Source organism: Psammomys obesus, unplaced genomic scaffold (assembly GCF_907164565.1).
Source record: "Psammomys obesus unplaced genomic scaffold, mPsaObe1.curated_primary_1811, whole genome shotgun sequence".
Lineage (NCBI taxonomy): Eukaryota > Metazoa > Chordata > Mammalia > Rodentia > Muridae > Psammomys > Psammomys obesus.
Genome location: NW_026596131.1, coordinates 17264990 through 17290732, shown reverse-complemented (window position 1 = coordinate 17290732; position 25743 = coordinate 17264990). Strand labels below are relative to the sequence as shown.

Sequence of the window (25743 nt, the reverse complement as noted above, 5' to 3'; positions counted from 1 at the left end):
TTTCTAGGCAGTCATTTCATTTTTAGTCAATTTATTTGGTTCTTTGTAAAGTTTTTCTTTGTTTGATCAAAAAAGTTGTTTTCATTGATTCCTGTGTCATTCTTAAGTTCCATCCTTTGTGTTCTTTAGAATCAGTCTAATTCTTGTATGCATCCTTTAAATGCATGGTGGCAACGACTTCAGGTCTCCTGGAAAGTACTGAACTTTCATAATAGCTGTGGCTTAACCTTGTCTATGCCAAATACAAGTCTGACCACCCCTGTCAACTGACTCCACTAAAATATTTGACCTTCAAAAATGTAGTGACACTGGTAATTTAACATACTACTGATTCATTCTTATCGTTAGAAGGTATTTTCTTAAACTACTATGTAGATTCTCTTTTGAAGGGCAATGGTATGCACTACATAGACAATCTGTTTAAGTACTCTGGAAATCATTAATGGCGAAGGCAGAGGCTGACCTACTCTGAAGACAATCAAAACCATTGAAAATTCATGCCAGTGAATTATAAATGCTTTACAGTAAATAGAGTTGGGTAGCAAAAGGTAAGCCATGTATAAGTTTTGCATTTAGTATGCACATAACAGAGTGAAGGAGTAAAGGACAGAATGAAGTAACTTGAGTAAACTTTAAATAATACAATACTTTAATGAAAGCGCATTTTTCACATTATATTGAGAGCTAAGTTTCACAATGGATATATTAGATTTTTTTTGGAAGTATGAAATGTGTAGATGTGGCATACATTCAGCTGTAGTCCATCAGATGGCACTGCTGAATTTTTCATCTGCATGCTAATCACCAGCCTTGATATGAAGGTTTGTGCCAAGTCTTACTGTATCTTGTTATTTCATATTTGGCTGATATCCCTGGGCAGCCTGCTCTTTTATGAAAGAAATGGAGGAGGAATGGATCTGGGGAGAGAAAATAAGTGAATGAAAGGAGATGAGGAAGGGGAAACTGCAGTAGGAATGTACTGGAGGGAGACAATAAGACAAAAAGAAGTTGGTGGCTGTAAGTGGTCAGGGTGGTCTTCTCCACCTACCTAATCACCTCTGCCACTACTGGCTCAGTCGTGGCACCACTGTCTTCTTTATAAGATGTGCCTCTTACTTTCAATTTGCCTCCCTCACTCCCCGCAAAATCCCAAAACAAGTGCAAAGGTTTTCTCCACACATTCACATACTTGGTAGGGTTAGGAAAGGTGAAAGAATATAAACATGTTATGTGAAAATTTTCAAAACTAAATTAAAAAAACAAAGCTAAAATTATGTTAGTTTCACTAAATTCCACATTCAATTTATAATATGATTTTAAAAAATCTTAACACAAAGAATAAAAGGTGTCATAGTCCTTCTCATCTGAAGCTCTATAAAAGTACTGTCAACTTTCTTTGTGCAAATTGTTATATCAAGTAGTGGTAACATGGCAGGGATGAGAGCTGGCCATTTCTCTGAGAAGAGATGTACATTAAGAAAACATTTCATTGGTTCCCCTGTCTTTTTCTCTTTTATAGTCCAGACCTATGAGCATCCATTTTAATTTTGTCATTAAGTATTTTTTTGAGATTTTAAACCTCTCCATACCCTTTTATTTTTATTTTTTATATATTTTTATTTTAATTTTATTTTTATTTACTACAGTTTATTCATTTTCTATCCCAGCTGTAGCCCCCTCCCTTATTCCCTCCCAATCCCACCCTTCCTCCTTCATCTCCTCCCTGCCCCTTTCTAAGTCCACTGATAGGAGAGGTCCTTCTTCCCTTCCATCTGACTCTTGCCTATCAGGTCTCACCAGGACTGGCTGCAAAGTCCTCCTCTGTGGACTAGATAGGTTATTCCTCCCATGGGGGTTGGGGAGGTCAAAGAGCTGGTCAGTGAGTTCATGTCAGAGACAGTCCCTGTTCCCCTTACTAGGACACCCACTTGGATACTGAGCTGCCATGGGCTACATCTACGCAGGGGTTCTAGGTTATATCCATGCACGGTCTTTGGTTGGAGAAACAGTCTTATAGAAGACCCCAGATATATTAGGTCCTTGTGGAACTCCTGTCCTCTCCAGGTCATACTAACTCCCCCTTCTTTCATATGATTCCTGCACTCTGATGATTTGGTTATGAGTCTCAGCATCTGCTTTGATACACTGCTAGGTAGAGTCTTTCAGAGGTCCTCTATGGTAGGCTCCTGTCCTGTTTCTTTTTTTTCTCCTACTTCCAATGTCTATGCCATTTGTCTTTCTAAGTAAGGATTGATCATCTTATCCCGGGTCTTCCTTGTTTAGCTTCCTTAGGTGTACAGATTTTAGTATGTTTATCTTATCTTATAAGTCTAGTATCCACTTATAAGGGAGTATATACTGTGTCCACACTCTTTTAAACCAAGAGCCATTATTGGCTTATGTCACTGGCCTGCAGTGAAACTTGGATACCACCTGAGTGAGGACTGGGGAAGGAGACAGGGCGACACAAAGAAGGACACCAAGTCTAGGCTCTGATCTAGGTGTCCATTTAATGATTGTAAAACCAACATTATATAGCAGAAAAGAACAAGCAGCTTCTCACACAGCTTGACCGAAACATAAAGGGCTCACTCAAGGTTACACAGAACCTGCTGTCTGGTTACCATGGTTGCATGGAATTTATTGCGTAGTTTTCAGGGTCAGAGCTATTTGCTGTAGAATTGCCAGGGTCAGTCTCTGAGACACCAAGCTTTAGATAAGAACCAGGGCCAAGATGCCGAATTTCACTGCTCAGATGTGCACTCCAATTTGCCATTAACTCCAAATGGGCTACTACAGGCTTACCTCTTGTGATATATGTAACAAATATACTTTGTTACATACAAATAAAATTTTAGCACACAGTAAGAATTCAAAGCTCTCCTTCATGATGAGTGGTGGGTGTGAATGTTGTGTACAAGTATGTGTGTGCATGTGAATAATTTCATCTTGGAACTGGTATATCATCTTCCTCTGTGGCCTGGCAAGGCTGCACCCACGGGGGGTGTGATCAGAGAGCCTGCCACTGAGTTCATGTCAGAGACAGCCCCTGTACCCCTTACTAGGATACCCACTTGGAACTGAGCAGCCAATGGGCTTTCTTTGAACAGAGGATTTAGGTCCTCTCCATGCATGGTCTATGGTTAGAGTATCAGTCTCTGTAGATCCCCTTGGGCCCAGGTATTTTGGCTCTGTTGTTCTCCTTATGGAGTTCCTGTCCACTCCAGGTCTTTCTAACTCCCTCTTCTTCCATAAGATTTCCTGCACTCTGCCCAAACTTTGGCTGAGTCTCATGCTGGATCTGGCCAGCAGAGTCGAATGGTTCTTGAGCCAGGAGTGAGGATTAAAATTAATAAACTAACACACAACACATGGGACCTTTCCAAGGGGCTTTAGTGGAAACTACAAACCTGGCTTTATTTTAGACTCCTTTTTTTTTAAAACTTTTATTAATTACACTTTATTCACTTTGTATTCCCCCCATAAGCCCTTCTCTCCTCCCCTTCCAATCCTACCCTCCCTCCCCCTTCTTCATGCATGTCCCTCCCCAAGTCCACTGATAGGGGAGGTCTTCCTCTCCTTCCTTTTGATCTTAGTCTATCATATCTCATCAGGAGTGGCTGCATTGTCTTCTTCTGTGGCCTGGTAAGGCTGCTCTCCCCTTAGAGGGAGGTGATCAAAGAGCAAGCCAATCAGATTATGTCAGAGGCAGTCCCTCTTCCCATTACTATGTAACCCAAATGGATGCTAAACTGCCACGGGCTACATCTGTGCAGGGGTTCTAGGTTATCTCCATGCATGGTACTTGGTTGGAGTATGAGTCTCTGGGAAGACCCCTGTGTTCAAATTTTCTGGTTCTGTTGCTCTCCTTGTGGAGTTCCTGTCCTCTCTAGATCTTACTATTTCCCACTTCTTACATAAGATTCCATGCACTCTGCCCAACAGTTGGCCATATTTTAGACTCCTTTTAAGCCAGAGTAAAAGCAGCTTTAGTACAATGAGTTAAAATCACAAGGAGGTGAAACAAGAGGTGTGATTTTGACAAGCTATCCCACCTGCTGTCTCAAACAAATGGAGATAGACTTGGAAATTCTTCATTGACTCCAGTGAAGGGATAAAAGCAGTCTTTCTGCTGAGATTAAAATATTAAAGCAGCTGCTAGAACAGCAGCCCCCAACAGTCTCAGTATCTCCTTCTATACTGATAAGCTGGTGGGTAGAGTCTTTCAGATGTTTTTTGTGGAAGGCTCCTGTCCTGTTCCTTGTCTTCTCCTGCTTCTGATGTCTATCCTGTTTGCCCTTCTGAATGAGGATTAAGCATCTTCCCTAGAGTCCTCTTTGTTGTTTAGCTTCTTTAGGGCTATAGATTTTAGTATGTTTATCCTATATTATATGGCTAATATCCACTTATAAGTGAGGATATATCATGTGTCTTTCTGTTTTTGGAATACCTCACTCAGACTAATCTTTTCTAGTTCCCAACATTTGCCTGCAAATTTCACGATTTTCTTGTTTTTAATTGCTGAGTAGTATTCCATTGGCTAAATTACCACACTTTCATCTGGGTTGTTTCCAGACTCTGACTATTATGAATAGAGCTGCTATGAACACGGTTGAGCAAATGTCCTTGTTGTATATTTGCACATATTTTGGATATATACCTAGGAGTGGTATGATCTTGAGGTAGCACTATTCCTAATTGTCTGAGGAAGCACCAGATTGATTTCCAAAGTGATTGTAAAAGTTTACATTCCCACCAGCAATGGAGGAGGGTTCCCCTTTCTCCACATCCTCTCCAGTGTTTGTTGTCACTTGAGTTTTTGATCTTAGCCATTCTGATGGGTGTAAGGTGAAATCTCAGGGTCATTTTGATTTGCATTTTGTAATTCTTTTTTAGTGCTAAACTTGAAGACTTTTTATTGTTTACATGTGTTGTAATACCCACAATAATATTTTATTTTGATTTCAAAGAGTTTATTCCATCTATGTAAATTTTACAATGTTAAACAAAGAGTTCTCTTTTTTGAGTCTGATTATTTATACTTTACATTCAAATTGTAGATGCCCCTCCCACTTCCAGTCCCACTCTCTCTCCTGAATCCCCCCTCCCTTATTCTTCAAAATACAGGAGCCTCCCTGCCCCCCGCCCCCAGCTTATCTAGTTGATTGCAGGAAGACTGAGTTCATCCTCTTCCCATGTGGCCTGGTAAGGCAGCCCCATCCTGGGAAAGTGTTCAAAAAGCTGGCAACAGAGTCCATGTCAGAGACGGCCCCTGCTTCCCTTTCTAATGAACCCACATGAAGCCTGAACTGACCATTGGCTACTATGTATAGGACTTAGGTCCAGTCCTTGCATGGCCCCTCGTTGGTGCTTCAGACTCCTTAGGTTCTTCTGGGCCCTGGTTAGTTGGGCCATTGTAATACTTTTGTAAACACTTCAGGTTATGATTCTTATAACCCTGAGGCCTAGAACTTGAGTGATCATTTCATTGAAAAGACAGTGTTGAAAAAGGCATATCCTAACCTTTGATAAAGATAGGAATGTGAGGGGGGGGAAGGTACCATAATTTAGCATATAAGTACATACTTGTATATTGGTGTCATATTTTTAGATTTCAGGGCTTGTCGATATATAAATATATGTGTATGCATTTATACATAAATCCTTGCCATTGTGCAATTTGGAAGGACTGATAGATGATGATAAGCTATCAATTTGACTATAAACTAAAATATAGGATCAATTCTTTTTAATAATGCTTAGTTGGTCCAATGTCTTTCAACTTGAAGTGTTTTATTTTTTTACTGTCTTAGAAAGTCATAGTAAGATTTAAACCTTTCCCAGTAGTGAGTAATATGCTTAAATAATCACTAAAACAACAGTAAAAACAATTTTTTAGGACTTCACATGAAAACTACTTTCGTATACTTATGCCTATAAGACATATTGTAGTCTCAGTAACATTGTATTTATTTGAGTTTATGTGAGGGAAAGTAAACAGGTATAGTGCTAAACTATGGAGAAAATAAACACAAAACTGATAAAATATAATTAATTTTGAATGTATATAAATATCAGATTAATTTTAATCTCTAATTTTAATGAAAAATTATAAGCCAATAATAAATAATCTACTCAGACCAGAGTTTTGCTAAAATGTTAAAACATTTGAGAGTAGTGTATTAGTATGATTTCTGTTGCTGTCACAAACACTATGACCAAAGGCAATTTGGGGAGGGAAGGGTTTATTTGGCTTGTAGGTTAGAGTCTATCATTGCATGTAACAAGTACAGGAATTCAAGAGGAACCTAAAAGCAGGAACAGAAGCAGAGGCCATGGAGGTCTTGTTCCCCAGCCTGCTTTCTTACACAACCCAGGACGCCTGGCCTGGGGTAGCACTACCTACAATGGCTGAACATCCCCAATGAATCATGAAGAAAGTTCCATAGTCTTGTCTACACACCAATCTAATGTAAACATTTCCTCAGTCAAGATTCCTTATATTAACGCAAGAGACAATTCCAACAGTATTTTAAAAAGCTCAGTGAAATCTGGGACTCATGATGTTCTGAGCACCAAAGGGAGTAGGCTCATTTTCTCAGTGCTGACATCTGTAGCACCCACAGTTTGTCTCAGTTGGTTCCATAGCACACCTGGTACTGTCTTCATGCACAATCCTAGTATTTTCAGTATGCTGTGCGCTATGCTGCTGCTGCTGCACTATCCCCTTCCCCAACTTTGTTCAGGGATTCTGCCTCTGTTTTGTGGTATCAAGTCTCAGCTTTTTTCTAGCACCTCTTCAAATCCGGAGGCCTCCATTACAATTTAGGCTGCACCGTAGGTTTTCACTGGTTTCTCATAGTGTAAAGCCTTAGATGCTTTACATGACCCTTCAGTCCTGCAGCTCTCATTCTGTCAAAAGCAGTAACACATGGGCGACTCTAACGCATTACCAAGTTTGGCTGCCAATTTAAGATACAGCTTTGGCTTCTGTGGACCATAGCTCTGTGTGATGACACTTAGGAAACAATCCCCAGAGATTTCACCTAAGAAATGCTAGTTTCTTAATTATGGTTCATTTTCTGAGCTCAGCTAAATAGCATAGGTTATCCAAGTAAACAAAAGGTTTAACTTTAGTAGTGCTAATCTGTTGTTAAGCACCACCACTTCAGCCCTAACAGGAACCACTGACTGGCAATTCACAGATTTCACACTGGTTTTTTAAAGGGTCTTTTAGTAACTCTCAAGCTTACCTCTTAATCTTGACAAGCCAGATCTCCATTGTGCATTTCTCTTGTCATTACCTTTCAGTTTTCCACAAAATCCCATTAAGCTCTGAGCACTCAATGTGCTTTTAGAGTCCAGGGGTCCATATGCCATCATGACCTTCCCAGAAATAATATGGTTGTGTCACATTGGATTTCTTTATATTACTGTGAGGGAAAGAAGGTCAAAAGTAACTTGGAGAAGGAAGGGATTATTTAACCTTGCTGTATCCTGTCTTGGTTCCTACAGCCGGAACTGGAAGGCTGGCTGCTAGGAACAGCAAAGACAGACACAAGTAATATAAAGCTGGGATCTGATGGACATGCACTCACAACCATAATAAATAACAACTTATTATTTATAATAGATAAATTTATTTATTATAAATTTTTAATAAATAGCATGAACAAAAGTGGATTATTGAATTTCAGTAAGGGGTTTCTGTAGATAGCAGTCATCTGGGACAAAGAAGCTAAAGTCAGTGTTTTTGAACATATTGTTTCTACAGTCAACAATTTGTCAGCAATTTTTGATAGGGTTGAATGTTGGAAAAGAGTTAAAAAAAAAGTCCATCTAAATGTCCACAGGAGTGGCAAATAAATGATAAAAGATATTGGTTGGATTTTGTCAGAGAAAATAAAAATACACAAGGTTACTATCATCTCAACTGTGAATCTCACTACTTTATGAAAGATTAATGCCAGAGGACCTTCCTTAGAGCAAGTCGAGGGTCTTGCTGACAGGACAGCCCACAGAATAGATAATGAGTCAGAGTTGATAAGGCCTCAGCAAAGGGAGGGCAGGATGGCCTTACCAGGCCACAGAGAAAGAGAATCCAGGCAGACCTGGTGAGACTTGGTAGGCTAAGGTAGGATGGTAGGGGAGGACGACTCCCATTTTCTGTGGTCTAGAGGAGAGGAATGGGGGAAGAGGGAGGGGCTACAATCAGGATATAAAGTGAAAATAATAAACAAACAAACAAACAAATAAATAAATAAATAGGGAGTGGGTGAGTCAGGCACGATGGTCAGGAGAATCTTCAAGCTCAGACTCACTAGTAGCCAGGAGATCTTTTATTTATACAGGGTTTATAGAACAAAGACAGATTAATGATCACCCAAAAGTACAGATAATGTGTTCAATTTTTCATTACATGTTCAGGGTTACAACTTCAGTCACAATTAGAAAAAGCAAACAGAACAGATTTTATTATTATTATTTGCCCCGTGCCTACAATTTAAATAATCTAAAGAATGTCTTCTTCTAAGTGTTAGGATTTTGGAACAAAACCTGCTTCTAGGTTGCCTAGCAACTTATGATGTCATCATGTGTGGCTGCCCCGGAGGCCACACCTGGAAGCATGGTTACCTTGCCCCTTAAAGGAACCAGCCTGCCATGTGGTCTGTCTCTTGGTCCTCTCTTCTCTTGCTCTCTTGGTCCTTTCTCTATCCGGGTGCCTCCCCCCACTTTCTCCCCAGCAAGTCCTGCTCTCCCTTCCCTCCCTCTCTTCATATCCACCTAATAAACCTTTTTCATAGAAGATCTGTTGTGAGCCTCATCATGATTTAATTGGTCCCAGCACCAAGCAAACACATTTTTTTTTTTGACAGCTTGCTTTTAGGCTGGCATTTTTTTGTAGTTTTAACACACTCTAGAAAAAAAAAATATCTGAACTGTTTTTTTTATGAATAGCAAATACTAAGACCTAACATTTTCACTATATGCTTCATTATCTACACTATAAAGTAGGAAAAGTTTTATTTTAGTCACTCTGTCTTATTTACTGAGTTTTGTTCCTCCAGGAGTGTGACCTGTTTGACCCTATCTTTAAACTATGTTTTCAGAGAGCTCTAAGCATATAATAAAAAGAGACCTTAAATCTCTAACCCTGGCCAGCCAGAGTTTATCAGTTGTTCCTGTTTACCCTGCACCAATTATACTGTTCGAGTTTGCTCAGGGGCAGCTACCCTAAGAAGATTCCTGGAGTAATGGCCTCTTTTAGCTATGTGCTTATCTGTGCTTAATGATCTTCAGGGCATAAGAAGGACTTCCAAATAGTGGCCAGATAAACTTAATTTTAGGATTAAAAAAAAAAAGACTCAGACATAACTTTTTCTCAGGAAAGACATGAAATGAATTATCAGGCAGAAAGTACCTTATAATGCAACACTGAGAGACCAAAACCCAAAAATTAGAGATAGGATGATAACAATTGCAGCAATCTGCTCAGCTTTGCTGGAACTGTGTCAAGCAATAGTTCCTATTTTAATTGTTCTTGTGTCACAATATTTCCTGGAGTCTCACAGAATCAGTGTCAATTATTGAAAAGACCCTGGAAAAGTCTGATTGTTTCCTTTTCCCCAGTGTACAGTTACCCTGGTAAAAGGTCTTAGGTCTCTCTGGGGAAAGGTCAGGAGAAAGAGTAAAACTCAGGTATTTTATCAATGTCCTTCCTTAGGGGCACCTGGCTGTCCATTCATTCAAGGGGTTCTGAGTCTGCAAACTGGCATGGGCCAAGATTCTTCTTTGCCACTATCGAATGTAGCCTTCTTTTCATTTGTTGTAATATATTTCTGCTTATACAGATCAAATAAAAAAGTAGTATTCTTATAAATTTAAAGCCTGGAAACATTTTGATTGACTAGCCAGTATCAAAGGTCTGTACAAGTCATGTCAACATAAAAATCACTTTGTCTGTGCTGACCATTACAGGTCAGGCTCTTATAGGCAATGGTTTTGTCCATTACAATAACTGCTATCTCCTGGGCTTTGAGAATTCCATAGTACTACTTGAACCCTGCTAATCTAAGGCCCAGTTAAACTCATGGATTGCATTTATTTCATCCAACTAAGCAGGAACTTCTCCATACATAATGTCTGGTGTGAGGAAAATGCAATGACAATGCTCTTCAATTGTGCAGGTACCTTCTCACCATTTTGGAACTTACAGAATTAGTGAAAGACATGTCTTCTTGACCTTTCCACAGTGAAGGATTAGGTATTACACAGTGTGCTAACTCCAGTATTTAAATTTCCTGAACCTTAAAATCCCTTCATCAACACTAAGCCAAGGGATATCAGCCATCTCCAGCTCCTTTTCAATAGGCCATCTTTTGATAAATGCTTCAGCAAACCAATCATAAAAACTTTTTTTTTAATTTTATGTTTTTCTTATCAGTTACATTTTATTAACTCTGTATCCCAGCCGTGTCCCGATCCCTCATTCCCTCCCAGTCCCTCCCTCCCTCATCTCCTCCCTGCCCCTTTCCAAGTCCACTGATGGGGGGGACCTCCTCCCCATTCATCTGATCCTGTTTTATCAGGTATCTTCAGGACTGGCTGCAAAGCTCTCCTCTGTGACCTAACAAAACTGCTCCTCCCTTGGGGGGTGGGGAGGCCAAAGAGCCAGTCATTGAGTTCCTGTTAGAAATAGTCCTTGTTCCCCTCACTATGGGAAACCAATTGGTTACTGAGCTACCACAGGCTACATCTGAGCAGAGGTTCTAGGTTATATCCATACATGGTCCTTGGTTGAATGTCAGTCTGAGAAAAGACCCTGTGCCCAGATATATTTGGTCCTTGTGGAGCTCCTATCCTTTCCTCATCAGACTAACTCCCCTTCTTTCTTATGATTCCCTGTATTCTGCCAAAGGTTTGGTCATGAGTCTTTGCTTTGAAAACACTGCTAGTTAGAGTCTTTCAAATGCGCTCAGTAGACTCCTGTCATACGTTCAATGCACATCCCATCTGTCTTCCTAAATGAGGATTGATCATCTTACCCTATGTCCGTTCTCTTGATTATCTTTTTAGGTGTACAGATTTCATTATGTTTATCACATCTTACAGGTCTATATAGGTGAGTATATACCGTGTTTGTCTTTCTCCTTCTGGGATATTTCACTCAGGATGATCTTTTCTAGATCCCACCATTTGCCTGCAAATTTCATGATTTCCTCCTTTTTGATTGCTGAGTAGTATTCCATTGTGTAAAAATACCACAATTTCTGTACCCATTCCTCCGTTGATGGACATCTGGGTTGTTTCCAGGTTCTGGCTATTACAAATAAAGCTGCTATAAACATGGTTGAGCAAATATCCCTTTTGTGTACTTGAGCAAACTTTGGGTATACCTAGCAGTGGTATAGCTGGGTCTTGAGGAAGCACTATTCCTAATTGTCTTAGAAAGCACCAGATAGATTTCCAGAGTGGTTGTACCAGTTTATATTCCCACCAGCAGTGGAGGAGGGTTCCTCTTTCTCCACAACCTCTCCAGCATGTGTTGTCCCTTGAGTTTTTCATCTTGGCCATTCTGATGGGTGTAAGGTGATATCTCAGGGTCGTTTTGATTTGCATTTCCCTGGTGGCTAATGAGGATGAGCATTTCTTTAAGTGTTTCTCTGCCATTCGATATTCCTCTGTCGAGAATTCTCTGTTTAGCTCTGTTCCCCGTTTTTTTTAATTGGATTACTTGGTTTGCTGCTTTTCAGCTTCTTTAGTTCTTTGTATATACTCGATATTAGTCCTCTGTCAGATAAAGGGTTAGTGAAGATTCTTTCCCAATCTGTAGGCAGTCGTTTTGTTTTGATGACAGTGTCCTTTGCTTTACAGAAGCTTTTCAGTTTCATGAGGTCCCATTTATTGATTGTTGTTCTTAGAGCCTGTGCTGTTGGTGTTCTGTTCAGGAAGTTGTCTCCTGTGCCAATGAGTTCTAGGCTGTTCCCCACTTTTTCTTCTAACAGATTTAGAGTATCTGGTTTTATGTTGAGGTCTTTGATCCACTTGGACTTTAGTTTTGTGCAGGGTGATAAATAGAGATCTATTTTCATTTTTCTGCATGTGGACATCCAGTTGGACCAGCACCATTTGTTGAAGATGCTGTCTTTTTTCCATTGAATGGTTATAAAAACTTTTAAAACTGAGTTTAACCATTTGAGTTTTCATATTCAACTTAGAATAAGTTGAATGGTGTCCACCATTTTGTGGACACCGGGACAGAGAACATCTGTGGAAGCTGAGCCAGAAGGGAGCAGGTGGGCCTGTTAGTGTGTTATATTTGAGCTTTGACTTTTTGAACAGGATCTCGAAATGCATCATTATTCCTGTCTATTGGACTGTAAAATTTATGTAAGTTATCTTGGAAACAATGGGAATAAGGCTGAATTGGAACAGGCTTTTGTTTATTATGGACCAATCTGAAGTGTGTGGGTTGTTTGAAACCCTCCTAGCTTTGCTTTTGTTGAATTTGAGGATCCCCAAGATGCTGCTGCTGCTGTACATGGACTAGATGGAAGAACACTATGTGGCTTCCATGTAAGAGTGGAACTGATGAATGGTGAAAAACAAAGTCGAAATTGTGGCCCATCTCTTTCTTGGGATCTTTGTACCTGAGATGATTGCCATAGGGGGAGTCCTCGGTGCAGATCTCCAAGAAGGAGAAGCTTTTCTCGTAGCTGGAGTATGTCATTTTCTAGAGATATGAGAAGAGAAAGGTCTTTGTCTCGTGAGAGTAATCACAAGCCATCTAGATCCTTCTCTACATCTCATAGCCAATCTAAGTCAAATGAAAGGAAATAGAAGTGCAAAAGAAGTGGTTTACAGGAAATCACTTCATTTGTCAGGAGCATGTACAAGAAATTAAAGTTTTGCATGAGACTTCATAAGTTTGGTGCACTTTTAAGATGTTTTTGCTGTTTATATTTGTTTTTTCTCTTTGAACAGTAACACACATAATGATGTAATTCTCTATAGTTTCAAATCAATCTTAGGGGCCATATGTTATTTAACCATGTTTCTTATGCAAGATTGAATTTGCTTTGAACTTCAGTTTCTCATAGACGTAAATTAACCTAGATCTTGCCCCCCCCACACAAATACCTAGACTTTCTACTCAGTGGTCTCATTTCAATAAACTCAACCCGATCTAGTCTTATGTTCCTTTCACCATTGTCCCCATACCCTAAAAATCTATTCCCACACATATTGTCCAGACTTCTGCTTGAATGAATTAACATTCTTAAGCTGTTTAGTGATATAGTGTACCCCCTCAAGGACTAAATTTTCTATCTCCCCTCTAAAGCTTTATTAGTTTTAATTCTGGTTATAAGTCTAGAGGGCTCTGAAGGACATTAGTACTGTCTTGCCTGGCATCTCTCTCCTTTAGAGAGGGTTACTAAAAATGCTCTCAGGAAGTGGAGGTTGAGATACATCCTCTCTAAAGGGAGAGTCTGCTTCCTCCAGTGAGATGAACTCTTCAAAATTCCTTGGCAGGGTCCTTCCACACATCACCATCCCAAGCAGATCCCACTTCTAACAAATCATTGCCCTTACTTTAACAACCTGACAGTCTCTGAGACTAGAATTTGAATTTTCATTGTAATTCAGCCATTTTATAGTAAATGTTTACTATAGCAAATGTTTACAGTAAATTTTCCACTACTTGGTTCCTTTGGTGGCTAGACAGCAGAATCTCTTCCAAAGCACACATAGAAGCCTTGAGACCATGTGCAATGGGCACCAGACACTTGTTTCACTGAGTTCACATTTTTTCTTTACCACTGGCTCCTGAGATACTAGAAGTTGGTTAATTTTATTCTTAAACTTATTCTTTTATATTGTCCATTTATGAAATGTTAGAATTATTTTTTTCATAAGTTGTCAAGGTTCTATACACAGTCACTTTAATTCTTATTCCATGTAGCAAGGACCTCCACTAAAGCCATCCTCCTGGCCTACCACAGCTGAAGGGCTTCATGGTAGATGTGGGTCAAAACTGCAAAACTTCTGAATAATTCTCACCAAAGAAGATTCACCAGTGAAGCCCTGGAGTAGCATTTTCTGCCTCCCTGCCTATTCTTCACTTGGAGAGATAACTGCTTAGCTTTTATATTAATGATATTATAAGGAATGGTTGTATGTAAAACTGAGCATATTCAAAAGACAAATCTTATGTGATCATTCTAATTGTCCAGAGCCTCACAGCACATTGACTGTGTTCTCCACAATATACAAAGGAAACTTATTTGAGTGTCTTACAGGCTGTGATCTAACAATGTCTGTCTAATGTCTGTCTCCGAAGCAAAGGCTTGTTTAGCCCATGAAGATGGCTGTCTCAGCTGTTCTTCAATATGCACTGGAATCACAAAGAGGTAGGCTCTAATACTAGTAAAGAAATGAACATCCCTGCAAGAGCAAGGGCTAACAGTAAAAAAACCCAAAAACTTCTTTCTACCTTGTACTTTATATAGACAACCACAAAAAGGTGTGGCCAGATAGTCTAGATTTAAAGTGGGTCTTCCAACCTCAAATGATCTTGATTTAAGGTGGGTGGGTCTTTCTCAAATGATCCAGTTAACTAAAAATATCCTTCACGATATCCCTGTCAAATAGTCGAGTTTTTAGTTAATTCCAGATGTAGTCAAGTTGACCATTAAGAAAGCCACCACACAGGTATACTCTGTTCCTATGCTGTCATGTATAGGCCATCTCCACATCTTAGATGAACGTTCATGTGTATTTCTACAACGTTAAACCATACTGAAAAACAATGAATTCACAAGGCACAGCAGTTTCAGTGGCAGCTGTTTTCAACTTACTATTTTCTTGGTAACAGTGGTGAGGCAAATTAACTTTTTTTTTTTTTTTTTTTTTTTTTTTTTTTTTTTTTTTTTTTTTTTTACCATTGAACCTCACATAAAATACCTTATTTTAAGCAGGTTTTGTTCTACATCTTTTCCACAATTATATTCTAAACACAGGACAAAAGCTTCAATTTTAAAGACAATAGTACCTTAAGTAAAATGTTGCTTTTATGTGCTGATTGACTAGTTTCAGTTTTTAGGACAAAGACTTAAATTAAGTCCTTTTAAACTTGCTCTAACTTAGTATAAATTGAACTACTTTTATTACAGTTTATTCATTTTGTATTCTAGCTGTAGCCTCTTCCCATGTCCCCTCCCAATCCTGTTCTCCCCACCTCTTCTCCTCCCTTGCCCCTTCCCAATCTACTGATAGATGAGGTCCTCCCCCCTTCCATCTGACCCTAGCCTAATAGGTCTCATCAGGACTAGCTGCACTGTCTTTGTAAATGAGCATTTCTTTTATTCCGATCTTAACTGTTAATATTAACTCTCTTATCACATATCACTCTATGTGTGTGTGTGTGTTCCATGTGAATATGTCTTTAGGTTTAGGAAGTGTAGAGATGAGTCCAGAAGGAAAAGAAAGACTTTTACAGATCAAGAGTAGGCAGACAGTGTGCAGCAGATTCAGACTGGAGAACAGGAGGATGTTAGAAAACAATTAAATAAGCAAAATAATTGGAGGGAATGACAGCAAGGGGACAGTCAAATATCCTCTTCCTGTACATCTTTCATTCAGGATAATCATATGTCAAGCTGGTGGGGATCCGTTACTATTTCAATGTAAGATATTCACTTCTTTATAGCCAAATCAGGGAAGTAAATATTTCTTTGGTCTGGAGTATTCTAAAATTATTGATTTTGCTTTTCTTTGAAAAGATATTAATGTACTCATGTACCCCTATAGTCTCAATTTATCTTGATAAATTTTCATAGTGAAGCTCTTTCTATTCTCCAGAATAAGCCATGTGCCAATCTATTCCATCTGAGTGGTTCTAGACAAAGAGGTTCTATTCATGTCTCTATCCATGTCCATAGTCACACTCCACTCTTAAAATATTAAAAATCTGCTTCTAGAAAAAGTGGGGAAGAGCCTAGAACTCTTGGCACAAGAGACAACTTCCTGAACAGAACACCAACAGCACAGGCTCTAATAGCAACAATCAATAAATTGGACCTCATGAAACTGAAAAGCTTCTGTAATGCAAAGGACACTGTTGTCTGAACAAAACGACAGCCCACAGACTGGGAAAGGATCTTCACAAACCCTATATCTGACAGAGGGCTTATATCTAGAATAAAGACATCAAGAAGTTAAACAGCAACAAATCAAGTTATCCAATTTAAAAATGGGGTACAGAACTAAACAGAGAATTCTCATTAGAGGAATATAGAATGGCAGAAAAACACTTAAAGAAATGCTCAACATCCTTAGTCATCAGGAAAATGTAAATCAAAACGACCCTGAGATTTCACCTTACACCCATCAGAATGGCTAAGATCAAAATCTCAAGTGACAACACATGCTGGAAAGGATGTGGAGAAAAGGGAACCCTCCTCCATTGCTGGTGGGAATGTAAACTTGTACAACCACTCTGGAAAGCAATCTGGCGCTTTCTCAGACAACTAGGAATAGCGCTTCTTCAACATCCAGCTCTACTACTCCTAGGCATATATCCAAAAGACGCTCAAATATACAACAAAGACATTTACTCAACCATGTTTGTGGCAGCTTTATGTATAATAGCCAGAAGCTAGAAACATTCCAACTTTCAAACAAAACAATTATTTGCTTTTGACTTACATTTTAAAAACTGCAATGTACATAGTAATGGGTAGAAGGACTGCCTCTGACATATTCTGATTGGCCTGCTCTTTGGTCACCTCTTCCTGAGGGGGGAGCAGCCCCAGAAGATGACAGAAGATAACAATGCAGCCACTCCTGATGAGATCTGATAGATTAAGATCAGAAGGAAGGAGAGGAGGACCTCCCCTATCAGTGTACTTGGGGAGGGGCATTCGTGAAGAAGGGGGTGGGAGAGTAGGATCGGGAGGGGAGGAGAAAAAAGAGGAAGATGAGTTTTAGGAGAAATATGTATTTGTATTTTTAGGTTATATACAACTGAGATCATAGCTCAATAGCTCAATAGTATTGTTTTGCTCTAGCACGTGTAATGCCCTAAGTTTAATTAATTCCATGATCCTCAGATACATAAAATTAGTTTCTTTAGAGAAATACTTTTCTTGGAGATGAGACAATGAGTGACATAACAAGGAGAAAAAATTGAACCAGACTAATCTTAGGGGAACAATTGGTGTTTTTAAATCATCTTTTTTTCCTTTTCTTCATATAACGAAATAGATTAGTTATTTCTTAGAGAAAGATGCAATCCTTTGTATTGTATTAACAAATGCCTTTTTCACTTGCTGATTCCTCAAGGTGTAGATAAAAGGATTCAGAAGTGGAGCCACTGAGGTATTGAGCACAGAAATTCCCTTGGAAATAGATACTCTTTGCTTGAATGATGGTTTAACATACATGAAGATGCAGCTGCCATATGAGAGGGATATCACGATCATGTGAGAAGAACATGTAGAGAAAGCCTTTTTCCTCTGGCTGGTTGAAGGGATTTTTAGAATAGTCAGGGCAATGTAGGTGTAGGATATTATCACCATTACCAAGGTGAGTAAGAGTGTCACCAAAGCAGAGGCAAATCCCATCATCTCCAGGAGCTGTGTGTCTGTGCAGGAAAGCTGCAGGAGTGGAGTGGTGTCACAGTAGAAATGGTCAACGATGTTGGAAGCACAGAAATCAAGATTCAAGCCTAACAGGAGTGGTGGAAAGATGACAAAAAATCCAGCAAGCCAACAACTGAGGACCAGCTGCACACAGACTTTGTTGCTCATGATAGTCATGTAGTGCAGAGGCTTGCAGATGGCTACATATCGGTCATAGGACATGGCTGCCAGCAAGTAAAATTCTGATGCTCCAAGTAGGAAAGCAAAAAACACTTGAGTGACACAAGCGTTGTAAAAAATGGTTTTGTCTCCAGTTGCCATAGTAGCAAGCAGTTTGGGAATGCATGTAGTAGTGTAGGAAATCTCTAAGAAAGAAAAATTCCGAAGGAAAAAATACATGGGGGTCTTCAGGTGAGTATCCACCAGGGTGAGTGTGATGATGATCAGATTGCCTGTGATGCTGAGCAGATAAGTAAGAAGCAGGAAGATGAATAACACAACTGTCCACTGTGGGTCATCAGTCAAACCTGCTAGGATGAAAACTGTCAGCCGTGTATGGTTCTTCATTGTGATCCTCTGGCTGTCAGGTGGTCTAAGTTGAAGAGAGAGGGGTTGGGGAAGAAGTTATCACTACAGAGCTATACTGGTGATATGCTGCATCAAAGTACCACCAGCATTCCAAAAGCCAGGTTTTAGACAGAGGAACATAACATTCATCCATGATCTAAGGAGCGCTATCCCAGAAAAACAGTTTACAGCTTGATGATATCTGAACAAAAATTAATATATTTACTTTTAATTTTCCTCTAGAATAATCTATATTATGTTGTTCTCTGTTTATCTTTTTTAGGTGACTAAATTAGCAGGAAATTAAAGGCAATGGGAGATAGAAAAGCTATTTTGTTTCTTGAGCATACAAGAGTGTCAGGATAACATGTCATATTTCCTGTTCACTTAAATAAATTGAATTTAATACAATATTAAATATTTTGAAAAAAATCCAATGACATTAGTCAACAATCTGTATTGAAAAATAGGGGAAGGATGAAAGAGGAGGAAGGGAGGGAGAGAGAGAGAGAGAGATCCCTAAGATCAATATACCTTTCCAGTTTATTAAACTCATCTAGCTGAAAGATCTAATTTTAAACTCACTATTTTCAAGGTGGAGATGTAATTTCAAAATTGAAAATTAATTATCGAGGTAATTTTATAGTTTCTATTGAATCGATTTATTAAAGTAATTTTATTTACAATTTCTATTACCCTTTTCATTGCTTTGCTTTCTGTTGTCATCCTATTTTTGTTTATTTTTTCTTCCAAAACCACTTCATTAGGAACAGTTTGATATTAGTGTCTATAATAAACCATTTTGGTTTCTTAAGATTGCATCAAGGAAATGAATCCTGAGTTCCAAGTACACTGGACAAGAAGAAACATGTAAACACAGTTTTGGGAAGCTGTATAAGGTGGGAGAATAACTATATAAAAACATAACATATTTAAAGATGGGAAATAAGCTCAAAGAGGAAAACTTTAAATTCATAATATTCATAATTTTAAATTCATAACATATATGAAGGGGCTGTCTCTGACATGAACTCAGTGGCTGGCTCTTTGGTCACTTCCCCCTGGGGGTCGGGGGGAGACAGCCTTATCAGGCCACAGAGGAAGACAATGCAGACAGTCCTGATGGGACCTGATAGGCTAGGTCAGAGAGAAGGGGAAGAGGAACCCTTATCAGTGGACTTGGGGTGGGTCATGAGAGAAGAGCATGGGATGGGCATGAGGGAGAGGGTTAGCGCTGGGATACAAAGTGAATAAATTGTAATTAATCAAAAAATAAATTAATAATAAAAATCTTTAAACTCTGTGTACTTCTAAAGCTTACATTTTTCTGATTCATCTTATGAAGAGATTGATAATATGAATATATGACCTGCAAAAGAGGAGGATTATTTGGTAAATTTAAAAAGCACATTGTATCATCAAATAATATGACTCGAATTTTAGCTGACATGTATTTTCCTCATAGCAATAGTAAAATCTCCAATTAACATTTTGTTAATGAAAAGCTAAAAAACTGAGGATATATTTCACTGTCAAGGTGCATGACTAGTATACCTAAGATGCTGGGCTTGATGACAAGACAGAAAGTCAGGGGTAGAGGAGAAGGGAAGAAAGAGTGGGTTATGAAGAAAGATACTAACCAGTAGATGTAGATACTTGCGTATATTGAAATGGCTCTATAATAAACAAAATTGTTTAGATTTACATAGCTAGTAATTTGGACTTCTAGTATTAAAAGTAATAAAATTAATCTTTTAAGAAAACTTCTCATCTAGGATCTTCATCATCAGACACATTGATGCTCACATTTTCATGAAGTGCATGATATTCTAAGATATTATTTTTTGCCATAAGGATATTATGGTAATTATTTACTACCTCTAATAAATGTAGTATTCCTAGAAGAATCTGCAGATAAATAAGACATATTGTTTCAAATAATATTAAGAAATGTTTTCAGGAAATCCTTGGATTTTATGACAGGTCTTAGAATGAGAAGCAGAAATGGAACAAAATATTCCCAGGGTAGTGACGAAAATTGAAGCAAAGTGCAGGGTAAGCCCATAATCTACTTAGAAGCCATGAGGAGACTCCTGCTGACAGTCCCTGTCAGCACACCATCACTGTCAACAAACATGGGTAAAGAAGAGTATCACTTTTATTGGACACTCCCTCATATTCAGAGGGTTAGGAAGGCATCTCTTACAACTTTTTCTTGCTTGCACACATTACCTCAATGGCAAAACAGTAGGAGTTTGTATATAAATCACAGAAATATTATTTGTACGTAAACCACAGAATCCACAATTACTATAAAAAAGTAGAATTCACATTGAAATCAAATCTATAAATGAATTTTCATTTAATTGTATCATCCATTATGAATATAAGGTTAATTTAATATGGAAAAAAGCTTTAGTTGAAATTATCAACAGTCAAAAGTTGTATTCATCTTATTTTCTCTGAATTAAAGTTTAAAGGTGATCAAAACATATCAATCTTTTAATAGAAAAATTGTAAAAATGAATTAAGTATACCTAGTAGAAAATATTTTTAACTTCATAAAATGTTTTTATCTTTACGATCCCCAAGTAACTGTGTAAAAAGTCTAAAAGTACAAGCAGTATTCTGAAACACCACACACATACACTCATACAGACACGGGTGTGCACACGCGCACACACACACACACACACACACACACACACACACACGTACCATAAAGAGGTAGAGATACAGGCACAGTTTTACAAGGACCAGAATCTTCATACCAAACTATTTAACCAAATTTCTAACATAATCACAGACACCGTACTCCTCTCTGATTTTAAACCACAATATATAATGTTTTCTCACCTATTAAGACAATCTTGCAGACAATTTGTTACCAATTACTTTGCAGGGAGATTTTTGTATTTAAGTTCTCTTTTTACTGTAGTGGTGTGATCCATGTACTGAATAATTTTCTACATACTGACTGCAGTGCTATCTGAAATAAATCAATCCTAATCTTAGTGTTTTCATATGCTCACTTCCTAAATCAAAACTTAAAGAGATAATGAAAATTCTCATGAGAATTTGAGATTCATAACAGTTTCCCCACAAATCAGTACTTTTCATATTATCCAAATGTGCTCCCCAGACAATCTGTATTTTTAAAAACAGAATTCTCAATAGAGAAATCTCAAATGGCTGAGAAACACTTAAGGAAATGTTCAACAACCTTAGTTATCATGGGAAATATAAATCAAAACTACTTTGAGATTTCATTTTACACTTGTCAGAATGGCTAAGATCAATAGAACGAGTGACAGCTCATGCTGACCAGAATGTGGAGTAAGGGGAGCACTCTTCCATTGCTGGTGAGAGCGCAAACTTATATAGACACTATGGAAATCAGTGTGCCAGTTCCTCAGAAAATGAGGAATCTGATCTATCTACCTCAAGACCCAGTTATACCATTCTTGGGCATATACCCAAAGGTTGCTCCATCCTAGCACAAGGACACTCGCACTACTATGTTCATTGTTCATGGCAGCATTATTCATAATAGCCCCAAACTAGAAACAACTATTGTCCCTCAACTAAATAATGAAGAATAAAATGTGGTATGTTGGCATACTTTTTGCCTACTTTATTGGTCTTTTATGTCTCTACTCCCTCCTCTACCCTTTATCTTTCCTATTACCTTCCAACACCCCAACACTAAGTAGGAGAGAAAGAAGGTTAGAGAGGAGAAGAGGAGTAGGTCTCTTTCCTACTCTTGGCTGGCTAAGGTTGTCAGATTCTCTGGGGCAATACCAATCTCAGTCATCAGGATTTCTAGTAGTCTGGTTAACCAGCAAACCAGCAAACAGCAAATGCAGCAGGAGGGTGAACCAGCAGCAGCCTTCTTCTTTAGAGTTCTCAGCTTTCTCCTGGCTCTGGTATTTATATCTTCTCTGAGTCCTCAGAATTCCACTATCTGTAGCTGACAAAGATCATGCTCCTCTCTGAGTTGCATGAGGCAATTATCATCTGTGGATAAACTAAGGCAGCCTCATATCACACACTTGGGATTAAAAAAAAAACATTTACATAACATAACTGAGTTTTAAAAGAAACTAAAGCATCTACTCCAGTGGTACATTTACACAATGGCATGTTACTCAGCAGTAAAAAAATATGACATCATGAAATTTATAGGCAAATGGATGCAACTAGAAAAAAAATCATCCTGTGTGAGGTAATCCAGACATAGAAAGACAAATATGGTATGTATTCACTTATAAGTAGGTATTAGCTGTTAAGTAAATGATAATCAAGCTACAATACACAGACTGAGAGAGATTTGGTAAAGAGAAGGGTTATAGAAGGAAGCATGGATTCCAGGGGAAGGGAAAATAGAATAGATTCTGAGGGATGCCACACAGCTCACTGAATGTAGAGAAGTCGAGCTGGTGTAGACTTGGAACCTTCACCCCTAAGTTCTAGGCTCTTTGGGAGGGAAAGGTACTTCTCAGACTTTGGAAAGAGAAACTTGGACACTAACCCAGCCACAAAACTCTTTACCTACAATCTCTCCTGCCTGCAAGGTGTGCTGGAGCAATGATGGCACAGAATTTGTGGGAGCGGCCAAGAGGGTTTGGTTTAAAATGAGGCCTATACCATGAGAGGGAGCCCATGCCCTACACTGTCTAGAGACCTAGAATAGGTAACACACAACTAGAAAAATAAGTGAAATGATTCCTAATGATATTCTGTTATACTCATAGATTGGTGCCTTTTCCAGCCAACATTAGGGAGGCTTGCTTCCTCCAGCAACAGATGGGAGAGGTTACAGAGACACACAGACAGATAATATGCAGAAAGGGAGGGAGGGAAAGAGGGAGAAAGAAAAGGAGAGAGAAAAGGAGAGGGAGAGGGAGGAAGGGGGGAGAGAGAATGAGAGAGCTTAAATTTGTGATCTCTATCCAGTATTATGTTTTATTTATAAGAATTTCTTACAGGCTGTTGCCCAGCCTATCCAAAATGGCTTTCTCCCAAAGGAAAGTCCAAGACAGTCTACAAGGCTGGATGTCTCACCTAATGCTTAGTCTATACTGGAATTGCAAAGAATTAGGCTCTAATGCCAGTGAAGGAATGAACTTATAAAGAGAGCCAGAGAAAGAGGCAAAGAGCAAAAGTTTCCTTCTTGTTGTCTTTTATATAGTACACACGAGAAGGTGTGTGATTAAAGATGGGTATTCCAACCTTATGTGATCTGGGGTTAAACTGGGACTTCTTTCCCCAGGTAACTAAAAATAAATCCTCACAAGCTTGGGTTTTTAGTTTTAGAGGTAGTCAAGTTGACAAGCAAGAATAACAGTCATACAAGCAAATTCTTTATCATACCTATGTGTCATCTTCTTTAATATTGAGATTATCAAATGTAAGTATACCAATTTTGTCAGTTTAGTTCATTTTAATTTTTTTCTGACAATGTATGCCTCCAATTTAATTTACCATTTACAAAATTTAAATCCAAATGCTTTACACCTAAAGAAATTTCTGGTTATTTCCATTAATCTACACTTATCAACAGGGAGCAAACAATGACATGAGATTTCTCAACCTGCTAGGAGCAATCTTTAAACAAATTTTCATGACACGAGGAATGTAATCTATACCTTACTAAATCTAAAGGGAAATACATTATTGGATTGTGTTTACAATATTTCTAATAATTTAAAAAAATTTCTAATAATTTAAAAAAATGATAATAGCCATGACACCTTGATACAAAGTTGAAAGTTTGAATAGTGTTGCTTTGTAATCCCAGATATTCAAGAGACCGAGGTGGAAGACTGTGGATCCAAATCCCAACTGGGCTACAGAGTGAGTTCAAGGCTTGTATAAAAGTTCAAAGTGAAAAAAAAAAGGACTATTTAGTTTGATAGCAGTGTACTGTCTTAGATTGTATTCAATTCTAAGTACCATAAAAAGTTCTTGAATGAATGATTTAACAAATAAATAACCCTTCTATGTGCTACTTTTTAGTTGTTCATACTGAAAATTATAAAGCATACATACTTGTCTTCTGGCTGTTAGGGTATGAACTTCAATAACAACATGGAATGATAAAGGAGTCATAAAGTGTTGTATAACCTCTCCCAGGGGTAAAAATTTCAGCTGCCGGAGGTAAACTAGTCCATTTGTCTAAGAAGTTTCCTCTGTGTTACCTTTCGAAAGGCTTCTTTCACTTCCTTGTTCCTCAAAGTGTAGATAACAGGATTCAGAGCAGGAGTGACCACGGTGTACATGAGAGCAGTAGCCTTGTCAGTGTCTGGTGTGTGTGAAGTCTTGGGTTGGAGATAAGTGAACAAGGCAGTGCCGTAGAAAAGTGTAACGACCAGGATATGAGAGGAGCAGGTGGAGAAAGCTTTGTGTCTGCCTGCTGCTGAGGGCATTCTCAAAATGGTCAGAATAATTCGGACATAGGAGCACAGAATGAAGAGACAGGGACTCATAATGAAGATAAGGGAAACAATAAAGAGCACGATTTCATTCTGGGAAGTATCCACACAAGCTAGCTTCACAACAGGCATGATGTCACAAAAAAAGTGCTGAATTGTTCCAGCTCCACAGAAAGGCAGAGTGAAGATCCAGGTGGTCTGTGCTGATTCTACCAGGATCCCTGTCATCCAAGACGCCCCAGCCAACTTCAAACAGACAGAAAGGCCCATCCGCAGAGTGTAATGCAGAGGGTAACAAATAGCCACAAAGCGATCATAAGCCATTGCTGCCAGAAGGCAGCACTCTGTCAGCCCCAGGATGGTGAATACATACATCTGAGCTGCACAGCCTCCCACACTTATGGTCTTGGGCTGCACCAGCAGGTGCACCAGCATCTGAGGCACCACACTGCTGATATAGCACATCTCAAGAAAGGAGAGGTTGGCCAGGAAGAAGTACATGGGAGTGTGCAGGGAAGGGGTGGCCCAGATCACACACATGATGATGAGGTTTCCTCCCACAGTAAACAAGTAGATAACCAAGAACATGAAGAAGAGGACAAGCTGCAGCTCTGCTAGAGAAGAAAAGGCCACCAATGTGAATTCAGTGCAGAGGGACAGGCTTCCATTCTTCATGAGCTCAGAGTTGTAGAGATGACAGAGCAGAAAGATAATTCCAAGGTACACAGTCAACAGCCACTGGTGTCAGTCACCCTCAGCAATGGAACTCTCCCACTATCAGTGTGCTAGTAAGAGAACAGAGATCTCTGGATGCCTGTGAGAAAAACAACCCATTCAACTGGTTTCCATTATGCTGATCTTGTTCTAGTTTCACAGAAGCTTGGGTTAAAAGGCATCTAAATTAAGAATTTCAATGTTTAACTAGTAAAGCACACAACTTTTTACTTAGAATTGACATACAAATTGTTTCAATTACAACCAGAAAATTATATTAGAAAGTATGTTCTGATTTTCTGACCTCTGCAATTATCTCGATGCTCCATTTAAGTATTCAACGGAAAGAATGTATTTTAAAGCTACTAGCTTAGCATTTACCTACA

At 38.8% G+C, this 25743-nt stretch overlaps 2 protein-coding genes and 1 pseudogene across 2 annotated transcripts; 1 reads left to right on the top strand and 2 right to left on the bottom strand.

Annotated features, from left to right (window-relative positions):
• The first annotated feature begins 12351 nt into the window (after positions 1 to 12351).
• Positions 12352 to 12840, top strand: LOC129665425 (serine/arginine-rich splicing factor 3-like; annotated as a pseudogene).
• Positions 12841 to 17270: 4430 nt separating this feature from the next.
• LOC129665587 (olfactory receptor 6C74-like) lies at positions 17271 to 18209 on the bottom strand. Its single transcript, XM_055592341.1, has one exon. It carries the CDS (start codon positions 18207 to 18209, stop codon positions 17271 to 17273), a length of 939 nt encoding a protein of 312 aa, XP_055448316.1.
• A 6164-nt stretch (positions 18210 to 24373) lies between these two features.
• Positions 24374 to 25330, bottom strand: LOC129665420 (olfactory receptor 10C1-like). The gene has a single exon (XM_055592061.1). The coding sequence runs from the start codon at positions 25316 to 25318 to the stop codon at positions 24374 to 24376; it is 945 nt and encodes a 314-aa protein (XP_055448036.1). The 5' UTR covers positions 25319 to 25330.
• Between the last annotated feature and the right edge of the window lie 413 nt (positions 25331 to 25743).

Excerpts from the sequence above, each read along its gene's own strand:
- LOC129665587 (XM_055592341.1), bottom strand. The coding sequence starts at position 18,209 with ATGAAGAACCATACACGGCTGACAGTTTTCATCCTAGCAGGTTTGACT.
- LOC129665420 (XM_055592061.1), bottom strand. The coding sequence starts at position 25,318 with ATGAAGAATGGAAGCCTGTCCCTCTGCACTGAATTCACATTGGTGGCC.